At 38.4% G+C, this 26,944-nt stretch overlaps 1 protein-coding gene across 1 annotated transcript; it reads left to right on the top strand.

Annotated features, from left to right (window-relative positions):
• Positions 1–764: 764 nt before the first annotated feature.
• On the top strand, positions 765–25,624 carry OPRK1 (opioid receptor kappa 1). The gene is made up of 4 exons (XM_032180577.1): positions 765–860; positions 1,299–1,655; positions 16,638–16,990; positions 23,705–25,624. Exons 2-4 carry the CDS (start codon positions 1,396–1,398, stop codon positions 24,235–24,237), a joined length of 1,146 nt encoding a protein of 381 aa, XP_032036468.1. The 5' UTR covers positions 765–860; positions 1,299–1,395; the 3' UTR covers positions 24,238–25,624.
• The last annotated feature ends 1,320 nt before the right edge of the window (positions 25,625–26,944 follow it).

The following is a 26,944-nucleotide window of genomic DNA, read 5'->3' as shown; positions in this document are numbered from 1 at the left end:
GAACACTAATTGGTGTTAGCACTTGATGGAGTATTTATAGGATTGATTCCGAGGGATTTGATTTCTGCATGTGCCGCTTCTCTATGCCTGGTATGCTTAGCTTCTCACACCGTGTGGGACAGCTTGAATAAAGTAAGGACAGTGATCAGGGTGTTCTCAGCTGTTTCTGCCTCTCTGCTTTGATACCCAGCTTCTGCATGAGTTACAGGTATAAGGGAGTAGGAGCACAGCCACCCTGCAAGAGGCATTTGGGACATACAGTTTTGAAGCTGAGGCAGGAAAAGGCTGATGGACCAGACAAAAGATGTAAACTGAAAAAAATCCTTTTATTCAGCATCTACTAGCCTGTAAAAGCATGCAGAATTCAATAAGGCAGAGGAAATCATTGCTTGAGGCCTGGGAGCACAGGGGCAATGAGAAAAGGTGATTTGGAAAAGTGAATAAAACCAACTATTCATTCCTTGCAGAACTTATTTCTTGCTTATCTTTTAATTTGACTGCCTCTGAGCATTTAGGCAGAAGTCATGTGAGCTCCTGAGCTGCAGGGACAGAGACGGAGGAGAACGCGTGCATCAGAGCAGAGTGCTGCCGGAGCCCTGGCAGGGGGAGAGGGAGGCAGAGAGAGCCTGGGAGGGAAAATGCGAAGTGGTGGGAGCTGGAACAGCAGCAACTGCTGCTAGCACGCCACTGCTCCTGCCCGGGAATTGGCTCGGCTGCCAGCACGCATCTCCAGAGGTGCAGGTGCCTCAGGTTCAAAAGTCCGAGAAGACCTGTGGTACTTCCAGGAGCTACGGTGGTGCTTTTTTTCCTGTGAAGAACATCTGTCTGAGGACTCTGTTCCTTCCCCTGGACTGAAAGAGGTAATTCATGTCATTATTTTGTCCCTTCTCTGGAAGCAGATAGGGGATCTGGAAAAAGATAGCTCAGGGCTGGCAGTCAAAGCAGATGTGCAGAGACGTGGTGGGTTTCTCTTTCCTTGCTTATAGTAGAGCTCAGAGAATAAAGAGCTCCTGTCATTAGGATGCTCTTTGATTTAAATATGGAGGATGGGAGAGACAGGGTTAAAGTGTGGGGGTGGATCTGAGCTGCTTCCCATCTGATTTGTTTCTCTGTGTAATCTCTGAAAGTGGAGGAAAACTTTCCTTGGGCACCTGGAGGAGCAGCACTTACCCATTACACACTGAGCTGTAAAACTTGCATTTTTTTATTTTTATTTTTTTTTGAATCTGAATGTGGTTTGCTTAAATATCTACTTGGCAAATTACAGTTCCTGCCACAGAAGAACTCCCTTTTAACAGGTACAAATTTTGGAGGGCTGAACATCCAGTGGCCGTGACAGCACTTTTGCCTCATTCCCTGCTGGTCTCTCTCCTACCCGTGGGGGCCGTGGCCCCTATGGATGCCCCCGTACAGATTTTCCGTGAGGAGCCGGACTCCACCTGCTCGCCGGGGCCCTGTCGCCCCCCCAGCACCAGCAGCAGCTGGCCCCTGGGCTGGGCAGACTACGACAACAACGCCACCGGGGCCTTCGGGGACACCCAGCACAACCACACCAGCATCTCCCCTGCTATCCCCATCATCATCACCGCTGTCTACTCAGTGGTCTTCGTGGTCGGCTTGGTGGGAAACTCTCTGGTCATGTTTGTCATCATAAGGTAAGAGGCTTCGGTGTAGCTGTTTGAAAGGGATGCAAATGGCTGTCCTGAAATTTATCAGTTGGTGGGGTGCCTATATGAGGTGATGTGCATATACGAGAAAGTGGAAAAGAAAAAGTAGCTGGAATGACCCCAAACCTTTTCAGTCACTGAGGTTTGTCTGGAAACGCAGATTCAGGCAGAAAGGAGCAGCTGGTTAAAAGTGATGAATCCTGCAGGAAAGGTGCTTGGTATCTGGGAGCTGTGTTCACCGGGTGCCCTCTAGGGATGAGAAGCTGCCCTTGTCCGAGGGAAAGTGAAGAAGAAAACTTCTGCAAGGTAGTTTATTTTTTTTTTCTCCTGTGAGGAGTCCCCTAGGGAAGGCTTATGTGTCTAGTCGTGTGGACACTGATACGTTGCTGCCTTGTCACCTAGTGGCTCGTTTAACAAGATGGGAAAAAAAGGAAATGCTTAAAGGAAATGCAAGGGGTGTTGTTTCTCTGCTTAGTGGTGTATAACTCCAGTTGTTGTCACCTTGAAGAAAGCAAAGCAGATGCGGAGGCCTTTCCTATTGTTTTTCCAGAAGCAGGACAAAGCTGTGTATCTGTATCAAGTAGTTTTTCACATTAAACCACTTAGTGAAATGCACCAATACTTGTGTGTTGGCATATATTTTAGCTGACAGAATGATTTTTCTGTCTTTTTGTGCTGTCCATTTGCAATTTATAAAAATGCTCAGATAGTGCAGCTCAGCAGAGTGATAATGAGCAACCAAGGGAGCTGAAATCATACAACTTCTCGGAATCCTGCTTCACATTCTATTTGAATGCTGGAAAAAAAAAAAAAAAAAAGAAAAGAAAAAAAGAAAAAATACTGTGGAGTATTCATTCCTTATATAAAATCAACTTGAGCACAGTAAGAAAAATTGAAGGATTGCAAGGGATCTTGTTCATAAAGAGTGCATGATAAGGGTCAAGCAATTGCAGAATGGTGAAATAACTCTCTCAGACTTGATACAGAGGGAAGTTAACTGGAAGCAGTGAAGTTAATGATGATATACTATGTGAAAGGTGAGTTATAACCAGATGAATACCCTTGAAAAATGGAAGTAAAATTCCTTTTAAAAGTTGATCTAATAGATAAAGATGCCTGTGGTCAATGTGGATTAACTGGTTTGCTCCATCTTTGTGGTGCTATAATTTTGATACCCCTTCCTGCTTTTTTATCCTTCTTTCAGAGTAGAGATTTCATTTCTTTTTGAAATTGCAAGAAGAGAGACTCCATACTTGACATGCATAGTGGCAAAGGCAGTTTTTCTAAATCATCACTCACTTAACAGTGATAGTGTTGATTAACTGGCCTGAGAAGTGGAAAAAAATTCAAATGAAGCCAGGGCTCTGAAAGTTAACATGTATGTATTACACTAGTTCATATATATTTCTTTTTTTTCCTCCTTTTTCTCTCCTAAATTTATTTTTGTGAGAGTCTAGTTAGACTTGCCTCCTTCTCCTACCAGTTCCCACAATAAAATTACAAATTTATTTACATTATATTTGGGTCATTTAAATATTCCAAATATTAATGCAAGAGTTGTATTTTTCATTTTTGTCCTGACCTCTCATCTCCCTTTCTCTTTCCCTCAAATCCTCTCTCAGCATGACTGCACCTCAAGATAGGTTTTCACAACCCATTGAAAAACGCACAGTGCAGTAATTTGCTTTTGTGTGGAAAGCCAAGGTCTGTGAGACGTTTGTGAAAGATGGTGGCAAGGCATAGGGGGAACATATCCCCTTGCCATCCCACATTGACTTTCTCTCAGCTGACATGAATCTCATGGAGGGTGGGAAAATGACTCTTTATCGACCAGTTGAACAGAGGGTTTCTGTGCATCCCCTCTTCGCCATTTCTCATGTCTCCAAATCCTGGATCTGCTTTCCTCTTCCTAACTCTGGCTGGACCAGCAGGCAATGCAGGCCTGGCTTCTCCTCCCTTTTCTCTTTTAAACAACAGCTGATATTGTTGTTGTCCTGGTTTCAGTTAGGATAGAGTTAATTTTCCTCACAGTAGCTGGTATGATGCTGTGTTTTGGATTTAGGATGAGAATAATGTTAATAGCACACTGATGTTTTAATTGTTGCAGAGCAGTGCTTACACTAAGCCAAGGACTTTTCAGCTCTTTGCTCTGTCCTGTCAGTGAACAGGCTGGGGGTGCAGCAAGAGCTGGGAGGGGACACAGCCAGGGCAGTTTGCCAAAGGGATATTCCTTACCATATGATGTCATGCTGAACAATTAATAAGGGGTGGCAGACTTGGGTAGGGGATCAGTTGCTCAGGAATGGGATGGGTATTGGTCAATAGGTGGTGACCAATTGCATTGTGCATCACTTGTGTTGTACACAGTATTAATAGTAGTACTATTATCATTATTGATATTATTTTTCTTTCTTTTCTGTTCTAATAAACTACCTTTATCTCAACCAAAAGACTTCTTTTTTTTTTTTTTTTTTTTTCTTTTCTGATTCTGTCCCCTATCCCACTGGTGTTTGTGTGTGTGTGAGCAAATGTCTCTGTGGTGCTTACCTGCTTGCTAGGTTAAACTACAGCAGTCGTCCACTGAGTCACCTCTTGGGTGACATAAACAAGACCCCTTATGTTCTGAAAATTTCAATGAAACCGTTGAAGTATTGACACTGCGGTAGATTCAGGAGTCTCCAAATGGTCTTGAGACCCTTCCAAAGGAGGCTCAAATTCAGCCAAAAGCTGTGGAGTATGCAGGCCTTGGGCTGTTCCTTGCTTTAAGACCAACACAAGGGTATGTCCTTTGCTGCGTCCTCGCATGTGCTGCTGGGAGCTCATGGAGACCAGCAAGTCACCAACCAAGCACCCTATGTGCAGAGTGGTGGGTGTCTGAAATCTCTTTTGGGTGTGGCAGGGATGTTCCTGCTGAGGGGAAAACCCACAGAAGTGACCGGAGAATGACACTTCAAAGGTGTGTACATGTCCTGAAAGTTAAGTAACTGCATCTGATAAATCCGTGGGATCTTTCAGTTTTGGTTAGCAAGCAAACCACATCATTACACAGTTTATTAAAGGAGGAAAGAATTACTCCAAATATATATTTCCAATGTGATTGTAACAACTCCTTTACTGGAGGGCTGGACTATGTTCCAGACCTTAGCTCTTTCCCAGGATGGAGAGCTGATGTCCAAATACCTACAGTGATGAGGGAGTGGGTGGAGGAGGAGACAACATGCACGGAGATGCTGCATCCCTCCTGAGAAAAACAAGTGTGTGTTCTGCTTCAGTGAATGCAGAAGTGGAAGCAGGAAGAAAACAGAAGTGTTGAAAAGGCAAGAAAAGGAAGACATATATATTCCATATATAAATGGAAAGGGATAGGTTGAGACAGAGGCAGCCATACATTCTTTCATATACTTTAAAGACATAGAGAGAGAAAATGCATTGGAGAAAATAGAGAGAGAAATATATCTCTTTAATGTGCTGAGAAATCCCTGTGATAGAAAAACATTAGAGTTGAAATAAGGTAATAAGGATGTTTTTCACCACTGTTCAGGTATCTAATTTCCTCATGTTGGCGACGAATCATTCCAGCTCCCATAGAGAGCTGTGTTGGAGGCAGGGTGGGAATGGTACTGTGGTAGCAGTATGGCCTGTTAAACCAAGTTTCAGGAAACCTGTATTCTTCCCTTGGTTTTACTTTTGGGGTACAACACATTGTTCTTACCTGAGAAGGTCACTTTGTGGCTCTGTGGCTCAGTTTCCTCATATAAAATGGAAGTATGGGTATTTATTCTCTTTAAATGCACACAGTAACTGTTAGATTAAAAGCCAAAACTCAATCATTAAATATCCTAGGCAAGACCAGGGCTAATGTAAGCACCCCAGTTTCCTCAGGCACATTGAGAAAGGTTATTTTTAATACACAGAAAGTAGCTCTGCTTTATGTATGCAGTGCAACCTACACTCTTGGCACTCTCTAAGGTTTGCAGGAGCTCTCCCTGCGTTAAGATCAGATGTGTGGTCCTTGTACAAGCCCCGAGAAGTCTGCTGTCAGTCAACAGCCAGTGGGGCACATGGCATGTAACACTTGCCTGCAGCTGCTGTTTTTTGTGGGGAGACAGTAAGAGAAAAACAGGGAATCATGTTGCTAGCTGCACTGGTGGGAATTGCAAATGCAATGTGGGAAGCACAGTTCACCTATGGAGAAGAGGAGGCACACAATGTTTTTGTAGAAACCACGTGAAATTATCTTACCTCACCTGTGTAAAGTTACACATCTGTGTGTGTCTTAACATGATCAGAGTCTATCTCAAACCCTCAGAGTAAAATGATTGGCTGAAGTTGATAAATGAAATTACTTTTCCTTTCTTTCCCACTCCCCTGCTCCTCCTCTCCTGACTTTATTTCTCCAAATGTTAGTGCTAACTTTAAGCAAAATGGTGCATTTTGCAGCTGGAAGGGAAGAAAAGTTCTCTGAATGAAAGCTGAGTTACAAGTTTAATAATGGTTTGGCTCTTACAGAAACCATAAACATACTCTGGTAAAAACTCTGTGGGAGCCATGTGACTGCCTCTTACCCACTCCAGACTGACTTTTTGCATGTGCCTTACCGCCATTGTTACTGAAGTCATTTACTGAGAACAGCTGCTGACATCAAATTCTTAAATAAGCAGTCCTGTATTTCTTTTAAAATTATCTTTCAGGTTTCCAGTGAACTGAATAATTTTCTACATTCAAAAACAGTTTTAAAGAGAGGCTGTGTCACAGATATGTATATTCATTCCTAAGGGAAAAGAGAAAGCTTGTATTCTGCTCAGTCTAATATTTAAGAAAAAAGGTAACTAGTAATACATTTCTGTTCTGCTATTCATCGAACTGAGTGGCATCTTATGTAACAGGAAGAGTCTGTTAAGAAATATCATCTAAAACCAACTCCCTTCCAGATTGTTTTTAAATTTATCCACCATTCATTCCAAACCATAATGAAAATATTACAGTAGACATATATGCAAAAATAAAAATGATTTAATATACTGGTTTAGATCTATATTAGATATTGATAATATCAAAGATTACATGTTAATTTGCTTTAAATAATTGTTCTAAATTTATTAAATTATATTTTGAAATTATATTGTTTTGAAATGAAAAATGAAACTGGGGAGGGTCAACCTAGATGAATTGCCTGTTGTCTATTACTTGCAGTCAGCCATTTTATTCTTTTATGAAATCATGGGATTGGCTGCTAAATGTAAAGGCCTTGCTGTAGTATACTTTTTGAAGTTTATGGATTTTACCTATTTTTACCTGGTAAGACACATAACACCTTACTATTATCAGCACAGAGGCATCAAATGGATTGTTAGTAATTCATCACAGGACCTGAAGGAACATCTGACCTCACCTTGCTGAGTGGAGGTACTTTTGGTGGGTTCTGCTGAACTTAGCCTGACATGGCACTATTTACCAACAAGACTTTGACAACTGGTCGCTACTGACAGCTTTTACAGATGGCACAAAGAACAAGGTAGAGCAGGAAGAAGAACGGGTTTATATATATATAAAAAAATATTGGTAGTTTGTCAAGCACATCTCATTTAAACAAAATCTAAATGTTTTTTAATATATTTAATATCCTGCTACACAGTAAGACCTGGGATTTATAAGCAGATAAGAAACTCAAGATGATTTTCTGATAACATACTATGATAAGAAGATCTGATACTGAAAAACTGGAGAGAGCACAGGAAAGAGTTAGAAGGAATATTTATTGGAGAGAGTATTAGAGAGAGGCAATAGCTTATAGTGAGTAATCTGTTTGGCTTCTGGAAAGTAATTTGGTACCCATCCAGACACTTCCGCTGGGCCAGCAGCCAGGTAGTCATCTATTTCAGTGAAAGGCATAACTGGAATTAATGGCTGGAAGCAAGACAAATTATGGGGAGCCCTTTTGAACTGGCAGAAAGTGAAAACTTACAAGAACTTTCCAGGCATACCACTAGCAATGCAGAAGTCTTGAGACAGATCATCAGTCCTCAGCTGGGAGATGGATGGGGAGGACCACACTCCTGGCCAGCACGTGGGGAGAAAGCGCAGCAGGGAAGCAATGAGGGGGATAGAGAGAGGGAAGAGTGGGGACCCTTCATGTAGTTTTTCACAATGGAAGATTTTGAATTTGCTGTAAGGGTGTTGAGTCAGGAAATGCTTAACGTGGTGACTTTGGCCCAGGATGTGCTAAGGGTAATGGGGGATAATCTTACTGGCTACCTACTTTCACCCTCTCTTCAAACTGTGATTTATTGGTCCCTTACCTGAAATGCTTTGAAACAGGTGAGTTCCCAAGGAGAATTTCAAATTCAGGTACTTTCCAAAGGAAAAGTAACCACAAAAATCATTATAAATTCTACTTCTAGGAACCCTGCTTCATGTCTCTTGGTTCTCCCATCTGTAATAATCAAATAACTCAAAGTGTGGACCCTGTATGTACTCCTCAAGTCAGTCTTTGTGCTTTGTTTATTGGTTTTCTCTTCGGAGGAGTTTGAGAGGCATAAGGAAATGCCAATATGAATGTTATTTTGTGTACAAGTAGGCATGAGTGCACAAACTGAATTAGCTTTGGGGAAGGGGTGAGTATGGATGGAATGAGGACATGGAAAGAGGTGTGTCTGACCCATGCTGGCATTCCACAAAATATAAAAAATATATAAACAAAGAATATATAAAGGTGCACATCATTTTTATGATCCTATTGGGAAGTTTGCCTGCTAGACTGTGTATTATCTTTGAAATATTTACTTATCCTGAAGCCAGAGGGTTAAGATCTCATTAGATTCAGCTTTTAATCCCTAGAGAAGTGAAAATTAGTTCTAGACAGTTTGCTATTTTCAGTTTCAAGACATTGTTTAAAATAAAAGCTCTTTCCTTTCTGCATGAATGTTAGAGCCTAACATGGTTTTCTTCATCACATGAGTTTTCATTAATCCATGGCAAGAACGCATGCAGAACCTTTCTGTTTTCTCTGTTCCTCAGACCACTGCACCTATGCAACGCACAGTGCTCTGGCTGGCTGCTCTTCTCTATTACAAAGTTGGTGCTGTTCTGCAGTGCACTGTGAGTGAACGCCTAGGGTTGCCAAACCTAGCTACTTAGCATATGGAAGACAGAAAACATTATATCTCCTGACTGACTATTTACCTAAATTCACTGCCTGCTGTGTTGCTCATAGTCTACCCACAGTGGAACATAGTCATCCTTGAGTGGTGATGGGAATCTGCATGGTAGGATTAGTTCAGACAAGCTATTCAATGTGTTCAATTACTATTCACAGTCAGAAATTTTATTTTACCATTCTGCTAGCCAATGAACAGCTTTGCAGCCTACTCTTTGACATGGCTTTCAAAGTGACTGGTTTGTTAAAGTGCATTGGAGAAGAAAAACATTTTTAACAAGGAAGCTATCAGTTGTGCTTTACAGTTGACTATGTCTTAATGTTTCCTGCATTTTGCTTACCTCATCTCTTTTGGAAAAGTGAGTGCTCAGTTGGTCTGTGCTGGGGGCTTCTCTGAGGCAAGTGAGGAAAACAGATGAATGGGTAGAGTCTAGAGAGAACCTCTGGGCTGTCTCCTAAGAGGGACTTATGAATTTTCCCTGAGCTGGCTCACTGTTAGTGTATCCATTCATTACCTTACAACATAATCCTGTACTTGTTACAGGGGGAGGTCCCTTGTCTCCTATTCAATTCCATTACAGGAGTGCTGACCTGAGTTTCAGGTCCCAACACAACCGAAGTGTGCAGTTGTCCTATAAAACACTCCCAGCAGTGGCAGTTATTATTCATCCCTATGGCAAAATGGAGGCCAGGTGTCTTGTTCTGAGAATAAGAGTGATACCCAGTCCACAGGACCTCTCTGTGAGAATTTTCTGAATTCTTTCCTTATTTCTCTCCTGGAGAAACACCTAGATGAGAACAAACATTCAATAGCATTTGGCTGCTTCTGCCAAGTTCTGCATATATATGCTATCTATGTAGCAGGAAAGCAACACCCTGAAAAACCTTCTGAGGGAGCTACTATCCCTGTACCCCTGAGCAATGAGATCTGTTCTTTCTGCCAGTCAATCACTATTCCACTGCATAGAAAATTCTCTTCCCACTCCCACAAGAAGATAGGAAGCATTTTGTTCTGTTAAGGGGGCTCATGATGTCCTTCAAGAAGAAAATAGGCTTTCAAGAGGTATGAGGTATGAGAAAAGTGAATGTTATTGGAGACAGAGACTCAGCTCACAGGGCTAATGTGCATGTGGCAAGTGAGAAGGGTTAGGATGGGCCGTGTAACACCCTGGGATCTCTCTGTAATGTGACAGATTGCCAGGAAGCATTTGCAGCAGCATCAAGTTTCTCAACAGAGTCAGTTGCTTGACAAGGACTGGATTCTTCCGTTAGATGTCAAAAAAATCAAGTACATAGTCTACATTAGTTGTCTAGGCTTCCTAATGGTAATATGAGATATACGGGTTTTAGATAAAGTACCACTTTTGTAAAATTCTGCATTCCCTTTATTTCAATATAAGACATGGTAAATCACAGTGCCCTCAAGGTCTCTCTGAGCTCTCCTAGCAAAACCATAGAAGAACAAATTTCAGAGTATTGGTGTTTCTAACATAATTTCTTCAAAAAAGATGCTTTTGAACTCACACAAAAATATTAAGAATCCTTATCGCAGAAGGAAGAAGAACAGTTCATCCTAGTTAAGGAGTCTTTATTTAATTTTATTATTTATTTATTTATTTATTTATTCCTTTTGACTAGGTTATATGTAAACTTGAACCTTATCTTCCCCAATTCAGAAGCTCAGGAAGGAATGTTTCTACATCTAAGATCTCATTCTGGCTCAGCCTATGGCTAGTTCATAAGAGTAATTGTAGTGGTAAATTGTCAGGACTTTGGTGATATCTTCTGACATTCTGGTAGATTGAGCTCCCTGAGGGAAGCATAAAAGCCAAGATCATGTATTATTTAAGCCACTTAAAAATAGGTACCTGCAAGTGTTTATGAGTAAATAGAATTCCACCTTAGGATACTGTTTTAAAGGCAACATATACAATTTTCATAGGCTCCTAACTAATTTGTTGTTGCAGACAAACAAAATTTAACTGTGTGCAGTAACAGTGTTTGCTTTTGCTTAAAGTGGCAGACTCAATGGTTTTCTAAGGTCCTGTCCACTGCTTAATTCTGTCTGTCATTTAAAATGTAATAATAACATATAACCCAATGTGAACATGGAAACAACAGATTTATTTTTTTTTTTTTTTTTGCATTCTTCTTTTGACCTCAACCTTAGCTTCATATTATCATAAACATTTACATTGAGCTTGAAGATACAAAAGATAGCTGAGCCATCCTTTTGAACTGATGTGTTTGGAATGCATACTCCTCTTTTATTTTTTTATTATTATTTTTTCCTTGTTCTGACTGAGAATGACATTGAGTGTGCCCTGAATATAGCCTTGAGATTTAGAGCTTTCATGAATAAGCTTTTCAGCTGCTTGATCTCCATATACATCATTCAGAGGAGCCTAGTGGAACAGAGCCTGCATCCTGGTGATAGGTGTTTTTGCAATTTGGTTTTAGATGTGCTTTAGCTTTCATTTACATTTGCTGGCTCAGGTATCTGCCAAAAATATGTTTGTTATAACTTGTATTTCATGCTTTTGTACTTTCACTCTGCTACTGCAGAACATTGTTGTAGTATATTTGTTAGACTTGCTCCTCTCCCCACCCCTCATTTCACACTGCAGGGAACATTTTAGCCTATTTCAGGTACATGACAAATTTTTGACCAGAGCTACGTTCTCAGATTTTATTAGCTTTACTAGTGTTATGCTGTACTGTAGAACCACACTCCTCTGTTCTTCTTGAGATAATACCTTTAAGGGGCTCTGCTAGCAGGTTTACTAATGAATTTTATTTATTTATTTATTTTTGAAAGCACACCAACTTCTTACTAGCATGCTTCCTTCTTCAATCACCCCAATTTCATTGATAAACTTGGGTTAGAGGTGTGATATTTATCCTATTTAGTGTCTTAAAAATATGTGCAAAGAAAATTCTGCTCCATAAGGAAAAGTACAGTAACGATGATTTGAGTGCGTGATGGCAGAAATTTTATGAAGGTCAGTCCAAAGTCAGTCTCAGAGAACTTTCCACTTTTGGAAGGTGTACTTAGGTTAAGATGTGATTGCTTTGAGAATTTTACCTGTGATATATAACACATTATTTTAATTTTGCTTCTTAAAAAAACATTACCATATATTCTTCAAAAAAAACACATCCAAATTATAGTTTTCTGTTTATCTTGATTGTTTTTCTGCAGGATTTTCATAAATCTTCCAGGTATTTAAAGCCTACAGAGGCTTGAGACAGGCAGTTGCAAAATCCGTCAACTAATTTAAGTCATTGTAGGATTTTCTGCTCCTTGAAAAAAGATGCTAGCAGCTGACTTAGCAGTGAGACTTTCCATTCCTATGTAACATTAGTATTAATCTATTGTGCTTTGCTAGACTAATTTAAGCAGATAGCAGTACTTTTCCTTAAATAACATTCAACTATTTGATCAATAGTTTTAGTTTTGTAAAGGAAGGCAGGATTCCCTTAGTCCATTACTATTTTTGCTTTCTTCAAGTGCTGATTTGTGCGAATGAAAAGTGTAGGGAGAGATGCTCAAACCTTCCAAAATGTTGCCTCCCATATTTTAGTGCAATAGAAATGAGTTGTAGAAAAGTGATCAAATTGCTCATCTTGAGTTAGGGTCAAGACTCTATCAGGGTCCACTTCAAAGTGTCTGACAGCAACAGCTCTCACTTCTTACTTTAACTGAACTTTGATTAAGCCTGCAAGTACATATCTTCAGAGGCATCTAAGCATTTAATAATTTTTAGATGTTTAATTCCAAAAATTCAAAAGGAGTTTGGATGATTGAGTCTGGATTCTTACAAGCTGTTCTGAATTTATAAACTTATGAATTATTCCATGATTTAATCCATGTTGCCTGACAGCTGTAAAGGCCAACACCTCATTTATGTGGAGTTCTTTACAAGTTCTTTACATTGCATAAATGTAAAAATAAAATAAAATAAAATAAAATAAAATAAAATAAAATAAAATAAAATAAAATAAAATAAAATAAAATAAAATAAAATAAAATAAAATAAAATAAAATAAAATAAAATATGATGTCAATGAGATTTAAGGTTACAACAGTAAAAAATGTTTAGATTTAGCATTGCTGAGGTTGACCAGTGAACCACTTATCCTTTAGTTAGGTACCCATCATTGCTCTGCAGTGTCTGGGTGAATTAATTGCCTAAATGTAATAAAGTATTTATTGGAGCAGTATTTATTAGCCTCCTTCCTTCTTGTTCCCAGTCTGGCAGAAAAAGAGTGTTGTGGTTTAACCCATCTGGCAGCTAAGCACCACATAGCCCATTGCTCGCGTCCCCCGCTCCACCATTAGTGGGATGGAGGAGAGAATCAGAAAAAAGTGAAAGCTTGTGGGTTGAGATAAAGAGAATTTATTGGGATAGAAAAGAAAGGAAAAAAAAAAATAATGATGATAGTACTAATACTAATCTACTACTAATAATGTGTATAAAACAAGTGGTGTACAATGCAATTGCTCACTGCCCGCTGACTGATGCCCAGACTATCCCTGAGCAGAGGTTGGTGAACAATTGTGTGCCCAGCATGGGGGTGCCCAGCATGGGGCTCAAACCCACGACCCTAAGATTAAAAGTCTCATGCTCTACCGAGCATGTACAAAGGGGAAGAATGTATAATATACATGTAGGTGCCTGTTCTGGCTGAGAGTGAACAGTGCAAAGAGGCACCTGCCTGTGGTCTGTGAACTCAGGGGGATTTGGGCAAGGCCAGCTAGTCATGAGACTGCCTGGCTGGTGAGTTGTGGGGAGGCATGAGGCACACAGCAGGTAAAACTATCAAAGACAGTGTTGGTATGTGCTTACATAAGGAAAATGATCCAAAGCCTTTTTCAGAGCTTTATAGGTAGAATGGCACTTAAAAATATATGTATATTTTTAAATATATTTTCAGTCCCATATACAACTTTGATTTGCTTACACTGAAGGTTGTCTAAATGCTGATGCTTGGATGACTACGTATTTCTTATAACCTGTACATGACAAGACATCCTTCTTGTTGGACTGAGGAAAACTATTTTACTTATTCATGCATATGTTGTGTAGTCCAAAATATCAATATTGCTCACTTTACATTTATAATATCATTAATACACACTGTGTATACAGAGAACGTGTTTCATGTTGCAGATTAAAAACTTTGAGTTTTGAAATTATGTAAAAGATAAGTTCTATTTTACAGAGGGTTTGCTACTGCTTTGAAGGCTAGTGGTGGGGGAAAGAGGTAATGGGAAAATATAGTACACATTGACAAAATATAGTATACATTGACATGTAATTAAATTGTGTCATGGTGTCACATGCACAACAAAAGTTGAATTCAGGCAGCAAGGAACAAGAAATGTGAGATAGAAAGGCTTTCAGATATTTGATTTTTTTAAGGCTAATAGTTATTTTTTATGAAAATGTTCTGATTTTCTTTAAAGGAAAAAGATCAGACAAATTCTTCTGTATGTGAAAGCAAACTTTCCCTATCCAAATCCAATGGGATTTTTTAAAGATTTACAGAAGCAGTGATTCAGAAGAGTTATTAGTAATTTCACCTCTGCTTATCACAGGCCATTGCATTTCATTTAAATAATCCTGTATTGAGTCTAGTAGCTTGTGCTTGACTGAAGCACAGCTACTTGCAAAGCATCAGACATTGATCTGGAGACATAAAAGATGGAAAAATTACTCCTTTCCTGTGTAATTTGTTCCCAATAATAATCACCTTAGTTGTTAGGAAAAATCTATCATTGTTTCTAAGCTGAGTTTGTCTGGCTGTGACTCTTATGTATGTCTCCTTGTTATGCTTTTCTTTCCAGTCTAAAAGAGCTCTTCAGTACCTGTTATTTTCTCTCTGTGGAGGACTTCAGACACTGTAATCAAGTCACCTCTTGGTGTTCTTTTGATAAACTAAATGTTTTGAGGTCTTTAAGTTACTCACAGAAAGAACTTCTCCCCTTCTTTCACTTATTTTTGTAGTGCTTCAAGGTAACCTTTCCAAATATACATATATATGTATACATATTTGCACAGAATTGTTGAGTGCTTAGTGAGTTTTACTTCAGTCTTACAATTGAGATGCATCATTCAGAGTTGCTTTTTTTATTTTTTTTCCTACCTCCCCCTCCCAGGAGGAAAATTCCCAGTCTGATAATGCACCTTATATTTGTTTCCACAGTCTCTTAGGGGCTGTAATGTGACCTACAGGATAGACTGCCTCCTCTGCTGGAGGCACTATTGAGGATGCTGCTCTGGAAAGTGTAGGGAAGCCCAGCTTTGACTGGTGGGTTCTTCCACACCTTTATTCTTTTATCTTGTAGAAGCTCAAACCAGGGCAGAGGGAGACTAGACCATAGGGATCACACCATTGCTGTAAAGATGCTTCATTTGGCAGCTATTCCTAGTGCTTCATTGCCTATAGTTTTGCTCAATACGTAAACCTGGATTAGAATTGTTCTCTGGGCAGCAGGCAACCCTCCCTTGGGAAGCAAATACCAGGATTCTTTACAGTCATTTCAGACAGCAGGTACAGCTTGTTGGCATCTAAATGAGAAGGGTTTTTACCTTCAGTTCTCATTGTACCCCTTGCAGTTCTCATTTCCTTACTTTGAACCAGTATTTGGATTCATTTTCTCACTGAGTTCTAATTAGAGTGAAGTATAAAAATGGAAGCTGTTTTTCATGCTTCATGTAGGTCATTAAATGACATTCCTGTCTATATTTTAATTAATATTTAATTTACTTGCTAGGCATATTTGTCAGCACTTTTGAACTCTGCTCAAGACTTTTTTTTTTCCCAAATTAAATTTGTTTTCACATGTCAAAGTTTAAAAGATAAATAGACACATTGCCCAATATGTTCATTAGCTGAACTGATAGAATCTTATATTCCACTGCAAATTCGTTAATGATACTTGGCACAATCTAGCTCGATGTGTTTCTGTGTGTGTTGCGTGTACACCTTTTAGTTTGGGGACCCATTCAAAATATATGTGTGAAACAGTTTTGAGTTTTGAGAAACTCTGTCATTGAATCTCATAATAAATTAACAGCAATGACCAGAAATAACTACTTGTTTTAGGGGCTAGGAATCTCAGAAAGGAGAGTTAAGCATATCTGTATGGTAATAATGGAAACGAGAGAGGCTGTCCTTCCTGCTCTGTGTCTTTAGCAGAGCTGGCAGCAGTCCTCCACACCCTGTAACACAGCCAGGGCCCCCCGCATTAGACTGTCGTCGTGCAGAACAAAGCAGGGTGCTGTCTGGGATCCTATTCCTCTGTGTGGGTTAAGGTTCCTACCACAATGACAAAACAAGTGTTTTGTATTGGTGAAATTAAAGGATGCAGAGAAAACATTGCTGATTTTTTTTCCTCTAATGTTATCCTACTGTTCAGTCATCATCTTTTATGTTGGCAGTCATGAAAGAGGGGACTAGGAGAAGCAGATGATAAAAGAGAGATTGGAAATATAGAAGTGAAGAAGGGAAATTGCTTATAGATGGATCTGAGCAGATAGAATTGAAACCAGCATTTGGATAATTAGATTACATTTATTCATATGTCTGTTTTCACCTGTGGTGAATAGTTGTAACTGATTAATGCAGGTACTGAAGGATGGAGTGAAAAGTATTTACTGTAATTCCAAGGGTCCTAAATGTGTGCACTTCTGTCACGCTAAAAAATGATAGAGAAAAATGACTATGGCAAAGGATGACTGAGAAGATATTACATTTTTGAATGTGCTGATACAATCACATAACTTTTTCTATTTTTTGTCCTTCAGGTATACAAAGATGAAGACAGCAACCAACATCTACATTTTCAATTTGGCTATGGCAGATGCCCTAGTTACCACAACTATGCCTTTCCAAAGCACAGAGTACCTGATGAACTCTTGGCCATTTGGGGATGTACTGTGTAAAATAGTTATTTCGATCGACTACTATAACATGTTTACCAGCATATTCACACTGACCATGATGAGTGTTGATCGATACATTGCTGTGTGTCACCCTGTGAAAGCTCTGGACTTCCGTACTCCACTCAAGGCAAAGATCATCAATATCTGTATCTGGCTGTTGTCCTCATCTGTTGGTATATCTGCAATAGTTCTTGGAGGTACCAAAGTCAGGGAAGGTGAGTGTGAGCATTCTGAAAGAACTGAGTCTTCTTGTTTCTCAAATGACTTAAAGTGTAGCTTGGAATATCGTCTAAACCTGCTTTGTTCCTACTTCAGTAATCTGTGTACCCTTTACACACAGAAGATCACCCACATTCCTTGGTTCCAAAAGTATGTCTAAATTTCATTTAGACATTTTGAAATATATTGTGGAACATTACTGTATGATGTATAAATAATTTAAGCTCAGATGCCCTTGCCAACTTGAAATGCGGGCTGAAGGTGCTTTTTGTAAGTGTTGTGAGAGTAGTTCTGATGAAGTTCCAAGAGCAGAAAGTAGATTGTTTCTTATTAGTGTTAATATTAAAACCATCATTAGTGTTAAGACTTGGGAACTTATTATCAAGAGCCATTTCACAGAACTTGAAGGTATGGAAAAAAAATAAAAAATATATCAGTAGCTGGAGAAAGAAAAGTAAGCTAAATCCTGTGAAAATGACAATGTCAGAAGTTCTTGTTTAAAAAGAAAAGGAAAGGGGGTGTATATGGATACTTGGAAAGGCTAGGAGTAAGCTTCAGCAGAGAAATTGGGAATACAGAGCATAACGGAAGCAACTACAGGAACATGAGGTCAATGAATCTGTGTGCAGAGAACCTGTAGGCCCTACTTGAAATTTATAATCCATACGGATTATGGATTTATGGACTGCAGATTTCACCCCTATAACTGGTGACTCATTACCAAAGCTGGCCTGCTTGGGAGTTAATCTTATTTTGAAATCCTCCTTGTCAGGGAAAAGGGAGATATATACTTCATACCCACAAGCATGACAGTAGTGCAGGAGCACTTCTGTATATTCAAAGGGCTTGAAACCTCTAATGATGTCCTGATGTTGAGGCCATCCTGACACAGATGACCTATGAAACACAGGGCATACATATTTATTTGGTGGTAGTGTTGTTTGCGATGTAAATGATCTTCTGAAGAATGATAAATAAGTTCCTGAATTAGCAACCTTTTCTAGTAGAAAGGTTTCGCTCCTCCCAAGAGAACTGGTAAACTTTACATAAGGACACAGTTTTATCTGGCAGAGAAAATAAATGGTGTGTGTTAAACTCTTGGCATAGATCAATGCAAACAAAACAACGGTGTTCAGCCACTCAAAGGCTGATTGATTTTACTGAAGATGTATAGATACTGGTTTTACTCCTGGTCTTATGCTGGGTAGGTGAGAGGAGAGATGCTCTGAGAACTCTTCATCAGCCTTTTGGGAGATCAAGTGTCCTGGTCTGCAGTGCTGTAACTCTTCTCTCCAGTAAAGTTTGGACAGGCTCTATGAAATAATGTGTGGCTGAGGAAAAAGTCACTTCCAAGCATCTCCAGGTGGAAAGAATGATTGTCTAACTGCAGATGAAATCTTGAAGGCTATGAGACATTGGCTCAACCAGGTGTTTTGTTAGGAGTGTTCTTAACTAGCAGAATGTTCTTGTCATTCACTGTAAGCATCACACTGAGTTCAAAGGGCTGCTCTGTGGCCAGAAATGATTAAATGTCTTTTTCACGTTGCATGGCAGGCAGAGTTCTTTTTTTTTTTTTTTTTTTTTCCTTCCTCCTGAAGCAGTGACTAGTAATACACACCTCAGCTGGGCCAAATAAGATTAGGAATTATTAGCAAATGCTTGTCAGCCCCTACCATTCATCCCTGCTTGTCTGATCTAAGGTGTCTCTTGAGCATTTACTGCCAATTATCTTGTCTGGTGTGTTCATGAATTGCACTGATAAATGGTGAAGGGGAAAAAACACAAAGATCTTCCCTTTGCCTGGCAGCTGGAGCTCAGTACTGAAACTCTGTATTATGTTGATGACAATAGTTGCTGTTTATATGCCCTGGGGCCTCTGTTGGGTTCAGATTTAAACAACAACTGAATATCAAAAGGAAAGTGACTGTATTTAAAGTTCCAAGCCCACACACAGTTAGTCCCTTTCATTCTCACAGTGCAGGATTGCTCCCAGGGATGCCCTTCCAGATGCATTTTCCCTACAGAATAAATCTTACGTCTGTGTAAATTTTCCCTCTCTGGCCTTGATGGAGCCTTTATTGCTGAAGAATAATTAAAAAATAAAGAAACCAGAGGTACTATTAGTATTCCCAGAAATATTATGAAGGCTCCAATTGAATAGAGAGGAATACGGATGCCTGTAGGTGAGGTATTACTAAGTTACCTGCCCTGGTTTCAGTTAGGACAGAGTTAATTTTCCTCCTAGTAGCTGGTAAGGTGCTACTTGGCTTAGGATGAGAAGAGTGCTGATAACATGCTGATGTTTTAATTGTTGCAGAGCAGTGCTTACACTAAGCCACGGACTTTTCAGCTTCTTGCTCTGTCCTGCCAGCGGGCAGGCTGGGGGTGCAGCAAGAGCTGGGAGGGGACAGAGCCAGGACAGCTGACCCAAACTGGCCAAAGGGGTATTCCATACCATCTGACATGCTAAACAATATATAGGGGTGGCTCGCCGGGGGAGGGGGGCTGTCTGCTCGGGGTTAGGCTGGGCATCAGTCAGTGGGTGGTGAGCAATTGCATTGTGCATCACTTGTTTGTACATATTAGTAGTAGTAGTACTATTATCATCATTATTGTTATTAGTATTGTTGTTCTTATTATTTTCCTGTCTTAATAAACTGTCTTTATCTAAGCTCACAGGCTTCACTTTCCCATTTCTCTCCCCCATCCGAGAGAGGGAGGGGGGAGGGAGAGCAAACGGCTGCGTGGTGTTTAGCTGCCGGCTGGGTTAAACCACAACACTACTTAACAGAAATAGACTTCCCGCATCAGGATTAAAATGAATCTTAAGTGGTATTTTATCAAACATTTTAATATATATTTACACTAAAATACCTTTTGAAGTGCAGCATTTTCCTTTACATATATCGATCTATTCGGAATAGATGTCTTCCAGAGTGGAAAAAGTCAGTATGACAGTATGAACATCTTAAGTGCTCATTTTGTGACACTAAATTTACTTCTGCACATTTTCAGGCAACAAGCGTAAAGTACAAATTGGATGTTATTCTCTCTCAATGTTCCTAAAAATTAGTATGATATTTTGCACCTTTGACAACGATATCTGTTGATCCTTGATGTTAACTGTGAAAAAGAAAAGGATTCCATATTCCAACTCTTTCATTGTGCTCATGTTTTTAATTTCATATATAATTTATATATTCTTATGATAATATTCAATATTAATGAATTTAGGATAAGATTTTACATATAAAGTACATTGCTGTGAGATCTAAAACAGCCATAAATTTGTATTTGATAATTTGGGATTTTGAAATACCATTGTTATTTACCAATTTATGGAAAGCATAGCAAGTGTGACCATATTTAATGGTCATAGATCTTAAAGAAGAATGCAAAGAAGGAGCCAGACTCTGTTCAGTGGTGCCCAGTGCCAGGACAAGAGGCAATGGACACAAACTGGCACACAGGAGGCTCCCTGCTTTATGTGTGGGTGACAGAGCACTGTCACAGGTTGACCTGTGAGGCCGTGGAGTTTCCTTGGAGATATCCAAAAGCCACCTGGACATGATCCTGAGCAGCCTGCTCTGGGTGGCCCTGCCTGAGCAGGGGGTTGGACCAGATAGCCTCCAGAGGTTCCCTCCAGCCATAACCACTCAATTTCTTTAATAAAGATTTTATTTTTATCTTATTATTTTATTTTATATTATTGAAAATTAGCAATACTGACTTTCAGTAGTATATGTTGGGACACACATATAAAGTATTGATCTTTTTGTAAGCTAAATCCACTTTTGTCTTTTTTTATGCATCAGAAAGAAAAAAAAAAAGAGTTAACTATGCTGATACTATCTTTTTTATCTTCTGAGAATATTTATGACTATATTGTATATTTATATACATTCCATTTAATACAAACACTGAATTAACACTATATTATCTTAATATTATGACAGTTGTTTATATTTATCATATACAATTACTTTAATATTTTTAACTTAATAAACTACATCTTAAAAGTATCTTTAAAGGTAAAATTATAATAAAAGAGAATTCGCTCTGAAAAGGTATAACAGAATGATCTATTTGAATACTCTGAAAGTAAAACATTTTTTATTTTTTTTTTCCTGTTTTTCTTTCAGATGATTTTGATCAGGATGGATTAGGGAAATAATTTTGGTGAATTAACAATTCTAATTTTCTGTTGGAAAATTTCTAAGTCATTTCTGATTTTTCCTTTTCTGTCACTGGAAGTGCTGCCTGGACTCTGAATTTTTTACTGAGGGATGATGATGGGGCTGTGGCTGGTCTTGCTCTTCCAGCTGCAGCTGAAGGTTTTGGGCTTCCAGTATGACTCCATCAGTTCAGTAGCTCCTGTCTTCTCAGGAATGGCTGCAAAACTGTATATATGTGTTCCTGTGGCTTTCTCAAGATGATTTGGCTGGCACAAACATTTTAAACATCAGGAGCTTTTTCTAATCTAATGATTTTGATAAATACATTAAATTATATCAATAGACCTGAAGAGGGAGGGGTTATTAGTAGGTAGCTGGATGTGGTCTAGAGCAGTCATCCCTAATCATAGCTCTCGTTTGTCCCAAACTACACATCTGGCTTTACTAGTCTAGACATCGTACTTGTGTATTATTGCTGCTACATTATATTGTGTATTATTACTTGTGTATTATTGCTGCTGTTGCTAGGCCATGATCTACTACAAATAAAAGTAAATAATCAATGTGAAAGTTTTCTTGAAGATAATTATTGATATTTCTATAATAAAATTAAGTAAAAGTAAACTGCTTATATATTGAAATATAATCACAAAGGATTTAGAAGTGTTGAGTGAAAGTTGCAACCTTATGAGATAATGCTTGTGCTGTCATCTTACATTTTCCATCAGGCTTGAAAGATGGAGACTTTTTTCACTTTTCAGCTTTCAGAAACATCCATTAGTCATTATATCCTTTAAAATAAAAACTCAAAATATTTAGTTTCAATTTCAGCCTTTTATTTGAATGTAGTAATGTTCATTATCACCCAGTAACAGTTTTCTGATATCTAACCATGGAAATGCCTATATGATACTATAATTTGGGGATTGGACTCTTTTCACAGACAACTAGTGATAGGACTAGAGGGAATGGCCTCACATTGCACCAGGGGAGGTTTAAGTTGGAAATTAGGAGACATTTCTTCTCAGAAAGAATGGTCAGGCATTGGAACGGGTTGCCCAGGGAGGTGGTGGCGTCACTGTACCTGGGGGTGTTTAAGGAAAGGTTGGACATGGTGCTTAGGGACAGGGGTTAGTGGGTGACAGGTGTTGGACAGGGGGATGGTTGGACCAGGTGGTCTTGGAGCTCTTTTCCAACCTTAATGATTCTGTTATTCTAGGATAACTTTCCCCACCCCAGACTCTGGGAATGTTTTTCAAAATAATATCAGCTACAATATCAGCTTGATTTGTGAAGCATTTTAATAACAAGCAAGTATGGTGTGATGGATTTTTTTTCCCCTGACTGTACAACAGTGTATTGAAGCTTTCCACCTTTAGCTCTGATTCAATAAAAGCCAATACATAATAATTTGTAGAGAAATGAAGAATTCAGTAGGGAAAATGAAAATAAATAGATAAAACATACCACCAAACACTAGAATAATGCAGTGCTTGAGAGGATAAACTCTAAGCTACAATTCAGAGTGAAAAATCCCTGGGTTACCTTGACTTGTCTTCAGTGCAGTTTAACTGCTGATAGTAGTTGTAAATTTATTCCTTGTCCTGCTTTGCCATTTATCTAATTTCTTGTTTCTCCATGTGGTTTTTATGTTAGAAGGCTGCAATGAGGTCAGTAAATGAAACCTCATATTTCATGCCTTAGCAGCCTCCTATCAGATGGAATACTGGGGTCTACAACAATGTGAGAGAGCCTGTGGTTTTGAATTCTGCCATGGGAAAGGAGAAAGGGAGTGGGATGGTGTTAGTGGCTTGGATACTGCAGTCAGTGATGCTATCTGCAAAAAGAGCAGCCTCCATTTGACTCTGCACACGTACATATTTTATTTGCTTCTATGTAACTGAAAAGAAGCTGAAGAAACTGTTGCCAGGATTTTTTTTTTACTTTTTTTTTTTTTTTTTTTTTTTTTTTTTTCAGAATGCAAGCATTTATATGTACTCCATTTGCATTGAAGGAGACACATGGGAAAAGATTATTACACAATTGTCATATATTGGCAAAACCTTCCTACGGTCGAAATCTCATTCAGCTCCCACCATTCATGATACCAAAAATCTGCTCCTCCCACAGACAAAAGCATATATAGTTTGATAATAATTATGAGTTTTCTACTCCATTAAACCTGGTACTCTTTCTGGCTTTAAATCTCAGTGAGATTCAAATGGAAAAAATTGCTCAACTCATTTTATAAATTTTTATTTTTGTGCCTCTGCATTTTTAGCTCCTCCTGTGGGAAGCAAAGTTTATACAATGTTATGCATTTTAAAAGCCCATATCTCTCCAAGTAATTTCTAGAGACAGCTGCATAAAATTTCAGTGGTAAATGAAAGCTTTCCTTGGAGTGATTTAATGCTAACTCTATTTATTAGTATCACATTACATGATAATCACTTTTTCTAGCTTATGCTATGATAATTATATTGTTTAGAATATCTAATAATAAAGCAATTTTCTTCTTGCTTATTTCATTTCTAGATACCACGAGCACTGAATGCTCCTTGCAATTTCCAGACAGAGATTACGTGTGGTGGGACATCTTCATGAAAATCTGTGTCTTTGTCTTTGCATTTGTTATTCCAGTCCTCATTATAATTGTTTGCTATACTCTGATGATCCTGCGCCTTAAAAGTGTACGGCTTCTGTCAGGGTCTCGAGAGAAAGATCGAAACCTGCGCCGCATTACCAGGTTGGTTCTCGTAGTTGTGGCAGTTTTTATTATCTGTTGGACTCCTATTCATATTTTTGTGCTGGTTGAAGCATTAGGGGACGTGTCCCACAGTACTGCTGCTATATCCAGCTATTATTTCTGTATTGCTTTGGGTTACACCAACAGCAGCCTCAATCCAATCCTGTATGCTTTTTTGGATGAAAATTTCAAGAGATGTTTCAAGGACTTCTGCTTCCCCCTTAAGATGAGGATGGACAGGCAGAGCACGAGCAGAGTCAGAAACACTGTGCAAGACCCAGCTTATATGCGGGAAACAGATGGGACAAACAAACCTGTATGACTAGTCGTGGAAATGTCGTCTTACTGTCCTCAAGAGAGAGAAGAATCCAATGATCTAGGACTGACGCAGATTACCACTGCAGTTTGAGCTAGACTCACCTAGACAGATATTTTTGGAATACTTAAGAAATCCTAGTAGTTTGAACTAAAGCAAGTTATTTATTGACAAGCAAGAACCTCCTGAAACTAAACTCAAATGAAGAGGACCTGAGGTTTTGGCATCGTGTTTTCTGTAGTTGATCAGGTACTAATGCACACTTCTGAGGAGAGGAGAGATGCTTAATATTGTACCACTTTACTCTGGATAAAGAAAGCTCTGAGTTTCCTCTTTACGCTATGTAATATAATATTAAATGACATTTGGCTATAACACCAAGTTATGCCAAAAACAAAGTTTTGCCCCAACATTGATTGCTTCTGAAGTATGTAGTTTGACAACTTGATTTATCATACTCTTTTACAGTGAAGAGTGTAGGTTTCTGCAGAACACTGCCAGAACTATAATCAATATTATCCTCAACTAATATATTTGTAACATTTGTCTGTTCTGTGGAAATTCAATTTAAGCATGATCTGCCTACATACCAAAGTGATTTTGTTATGTCTGTATATGGTAAAGCATTGCAGTATTTAAAATACCGAGACTTAAGGAAAATTGTTAGCATATTTTTGCATGTGTTGAATCTCCTCTGTGTAACATTTTCTATGTGTGATTTTCCAAGATGTTTGTATACTTATGATTGTGGATAATGTAATATCCATTTCCAGAGTGTATTTTCAACAAGAGACTAGAAAATTGTACATTCTTCACTTGTTAAAAAAAATGATGAGTAACTGTGCCGCATTCATTATATGGGAATAAATAATCACATTCCATTTTCAGTAAAGGGGACATACTTAAAAATAGTGCTGTACTTGTTTTCCTGGGCAACTTGTAAGCAGACCAAAATAAATATTTGAAGAGTTGTTAGAAACTACTGAATTAGCAAACAGATTAACTGGATTGATAAAGAGGAAATGAAGATTAAACAAGATGGATGGTTTAATGGTGCTTGATTGGAAAAGTTTCTATCTATTTTTCAGATGACAATATGTTTTCTTTGATGCAGTCCTATGAATTCAGTAAATTTCTTTGTGTTCCTATGAAGATGAAAAAACAAAGGCACAGCAACACAGGTTAATGGCTTCCTGAAGGTAAGTTTATGGCAAAACTGAGCCTAAAATCCAGCCCATAGTTTCTTCTTTTCCCATTAGTGATATATTACTACCCCAATTTTTGCTTTCCTGAAGTTTGGAGGAATGCTGTCATTTTCTTCACTAGAAGCAGATTTGTTTACCAGATATCTTCCTAGTAACTTTATTCTTTATACGAAATCATGACTAATGAGGGTACCTTCACTGCATAGCAAATTTTCTCAGAAAAAGACAACTAGTTAAGTTGTACTGGAGTAACCAACTAAAAATCCTTTATGCACACAGGTGCAAATTGTGATATTTGCTTTTGTAGCTGGCAGTGCAGTTCTTGTGGAAATGCTGTGGAAATTCAGCCCTTTGGATAACTTCAGCATCTTTTAGTATTAATACAGTGACATACATCTAATATTTTTGGTAACAGGTGAACAAATGCAGTGCTCCTGCATTCACCTCGCAGCACCCGACCAGTCCTGAACAGTCCCTGGTGTCTACAGCCCTCTGGTGGTGCTGCCCTGTGGAGCACAGGCATGAGGTTCAGGCTGTGGAGTTTGGTGCTTGAAAACTAACTGCTGTCATGCAATTATATTTGTAAATGAAAATATTGAAGATAATCCTTTCTGGATAAGTCTAGCACTTTCTATTTATTTATTTATTTATTTATTTATTTATTTTCTGTATGATAAGAGCAGAGCTGACCTCAGGATATTTCATTTTCAAGAGGAAATGATTGAGGTTCACAAAACGGACAGTATGATTCTTTATGTTCTACTCTGTTTCTCCATCTCTCTCCCTTTATTTTTTTCTCTTATTTTCCTTTCCCTTTTTCTTTTCCTTTCCTTTTTAATTTTAATTTTAATTTATCTCTGTCTCTATCTCTGTCTCTATCTCTGTCTCTATCTCTATCTCTATCTCTATCTCTATCTCTATCTCTATCTCTATCTCTACCTCTATCTCTATCTCATCTACATGTATCTCTATCTTTACTTATTTTTATTTTTTATTTTTGTTTGTATTTTATTTTTGGAATGTGTCTCTGTATCACGCATACACATTTCTAGATATTGTTCCAACCTTTAAGTAGTCACAAAAATTGAATGTTTGGGGTAAAAACTAGTGGTCAGAGATATTTATCAAGTTAGCAGTAAATGTACTATGAAAGAACTGGGCCCTAATGAATTATTTTTTTTCCAAATAACTTTTTTGTTTGTTTGTTTTGTTTTTTAGTATTGTGTTGTATATGTATATCTGTATTACAGTAGAGTTATTGCTCTGTACATTATGTACAGTGCTCTGCATTGCAATGAAAAAGCAATGTTCTGTATTTGTAAAAAAAAAAAAAAAAGAACATTCTAATTGTCTTTATGCGTGTGTGTGTGTGTGTGATTATGTTTTTGAGAAATTAGAGCATTTTCTGTACCACAGTTGGAGGAAAGAACAAGATCCTAACAATTTTTCTGTGGTATGGGTATGAAAAGGCTTGAAAAGTGATATAAAATATGTTCTAAAGATTTCTT

Source organism: Aythya fuligula, chromosome 2 (genome assembly GCF_009819795.1).
Source record: "Aythya fuligula isolate bAytFul2 chromosome 2, bAytFul2.pri, whole genome shotgun sequence".
Taxonomy (NCBI): Eukaryota; Metazoa; Chordata; class Aves; order Anseriformes; family Anatidae; genus Aythya; species Aythya fuligula.
This window is presented reverse-complemented; position numbering and strand designations above follow the sequence as displayed.

Bases quoted from the DNA above. Each gene is read 5' to 3' on its own strand.
- OPRK1 (XM_032180577.1), top strand. From the start codon at position 1,396: ATGGATGCCCCCGTACAGATTTTCCGTGAGGAGCCGGACTCCACCTGC. The intron at 1,656-16,637 runs GTAAGAGGCTTC...TTTGTCCTTCAG, and splicing joins GTCATGTTTGTCATCATAAG to GTATACAAAGATGAAGACAG. The intron at 16,991-23,704 runs GTGAGTGTGAGC...TTTCATTTCTAG, and splicing joins AGGTACCAAAGTCAGGGAAG to ATACCACGAGCACTGAATGC.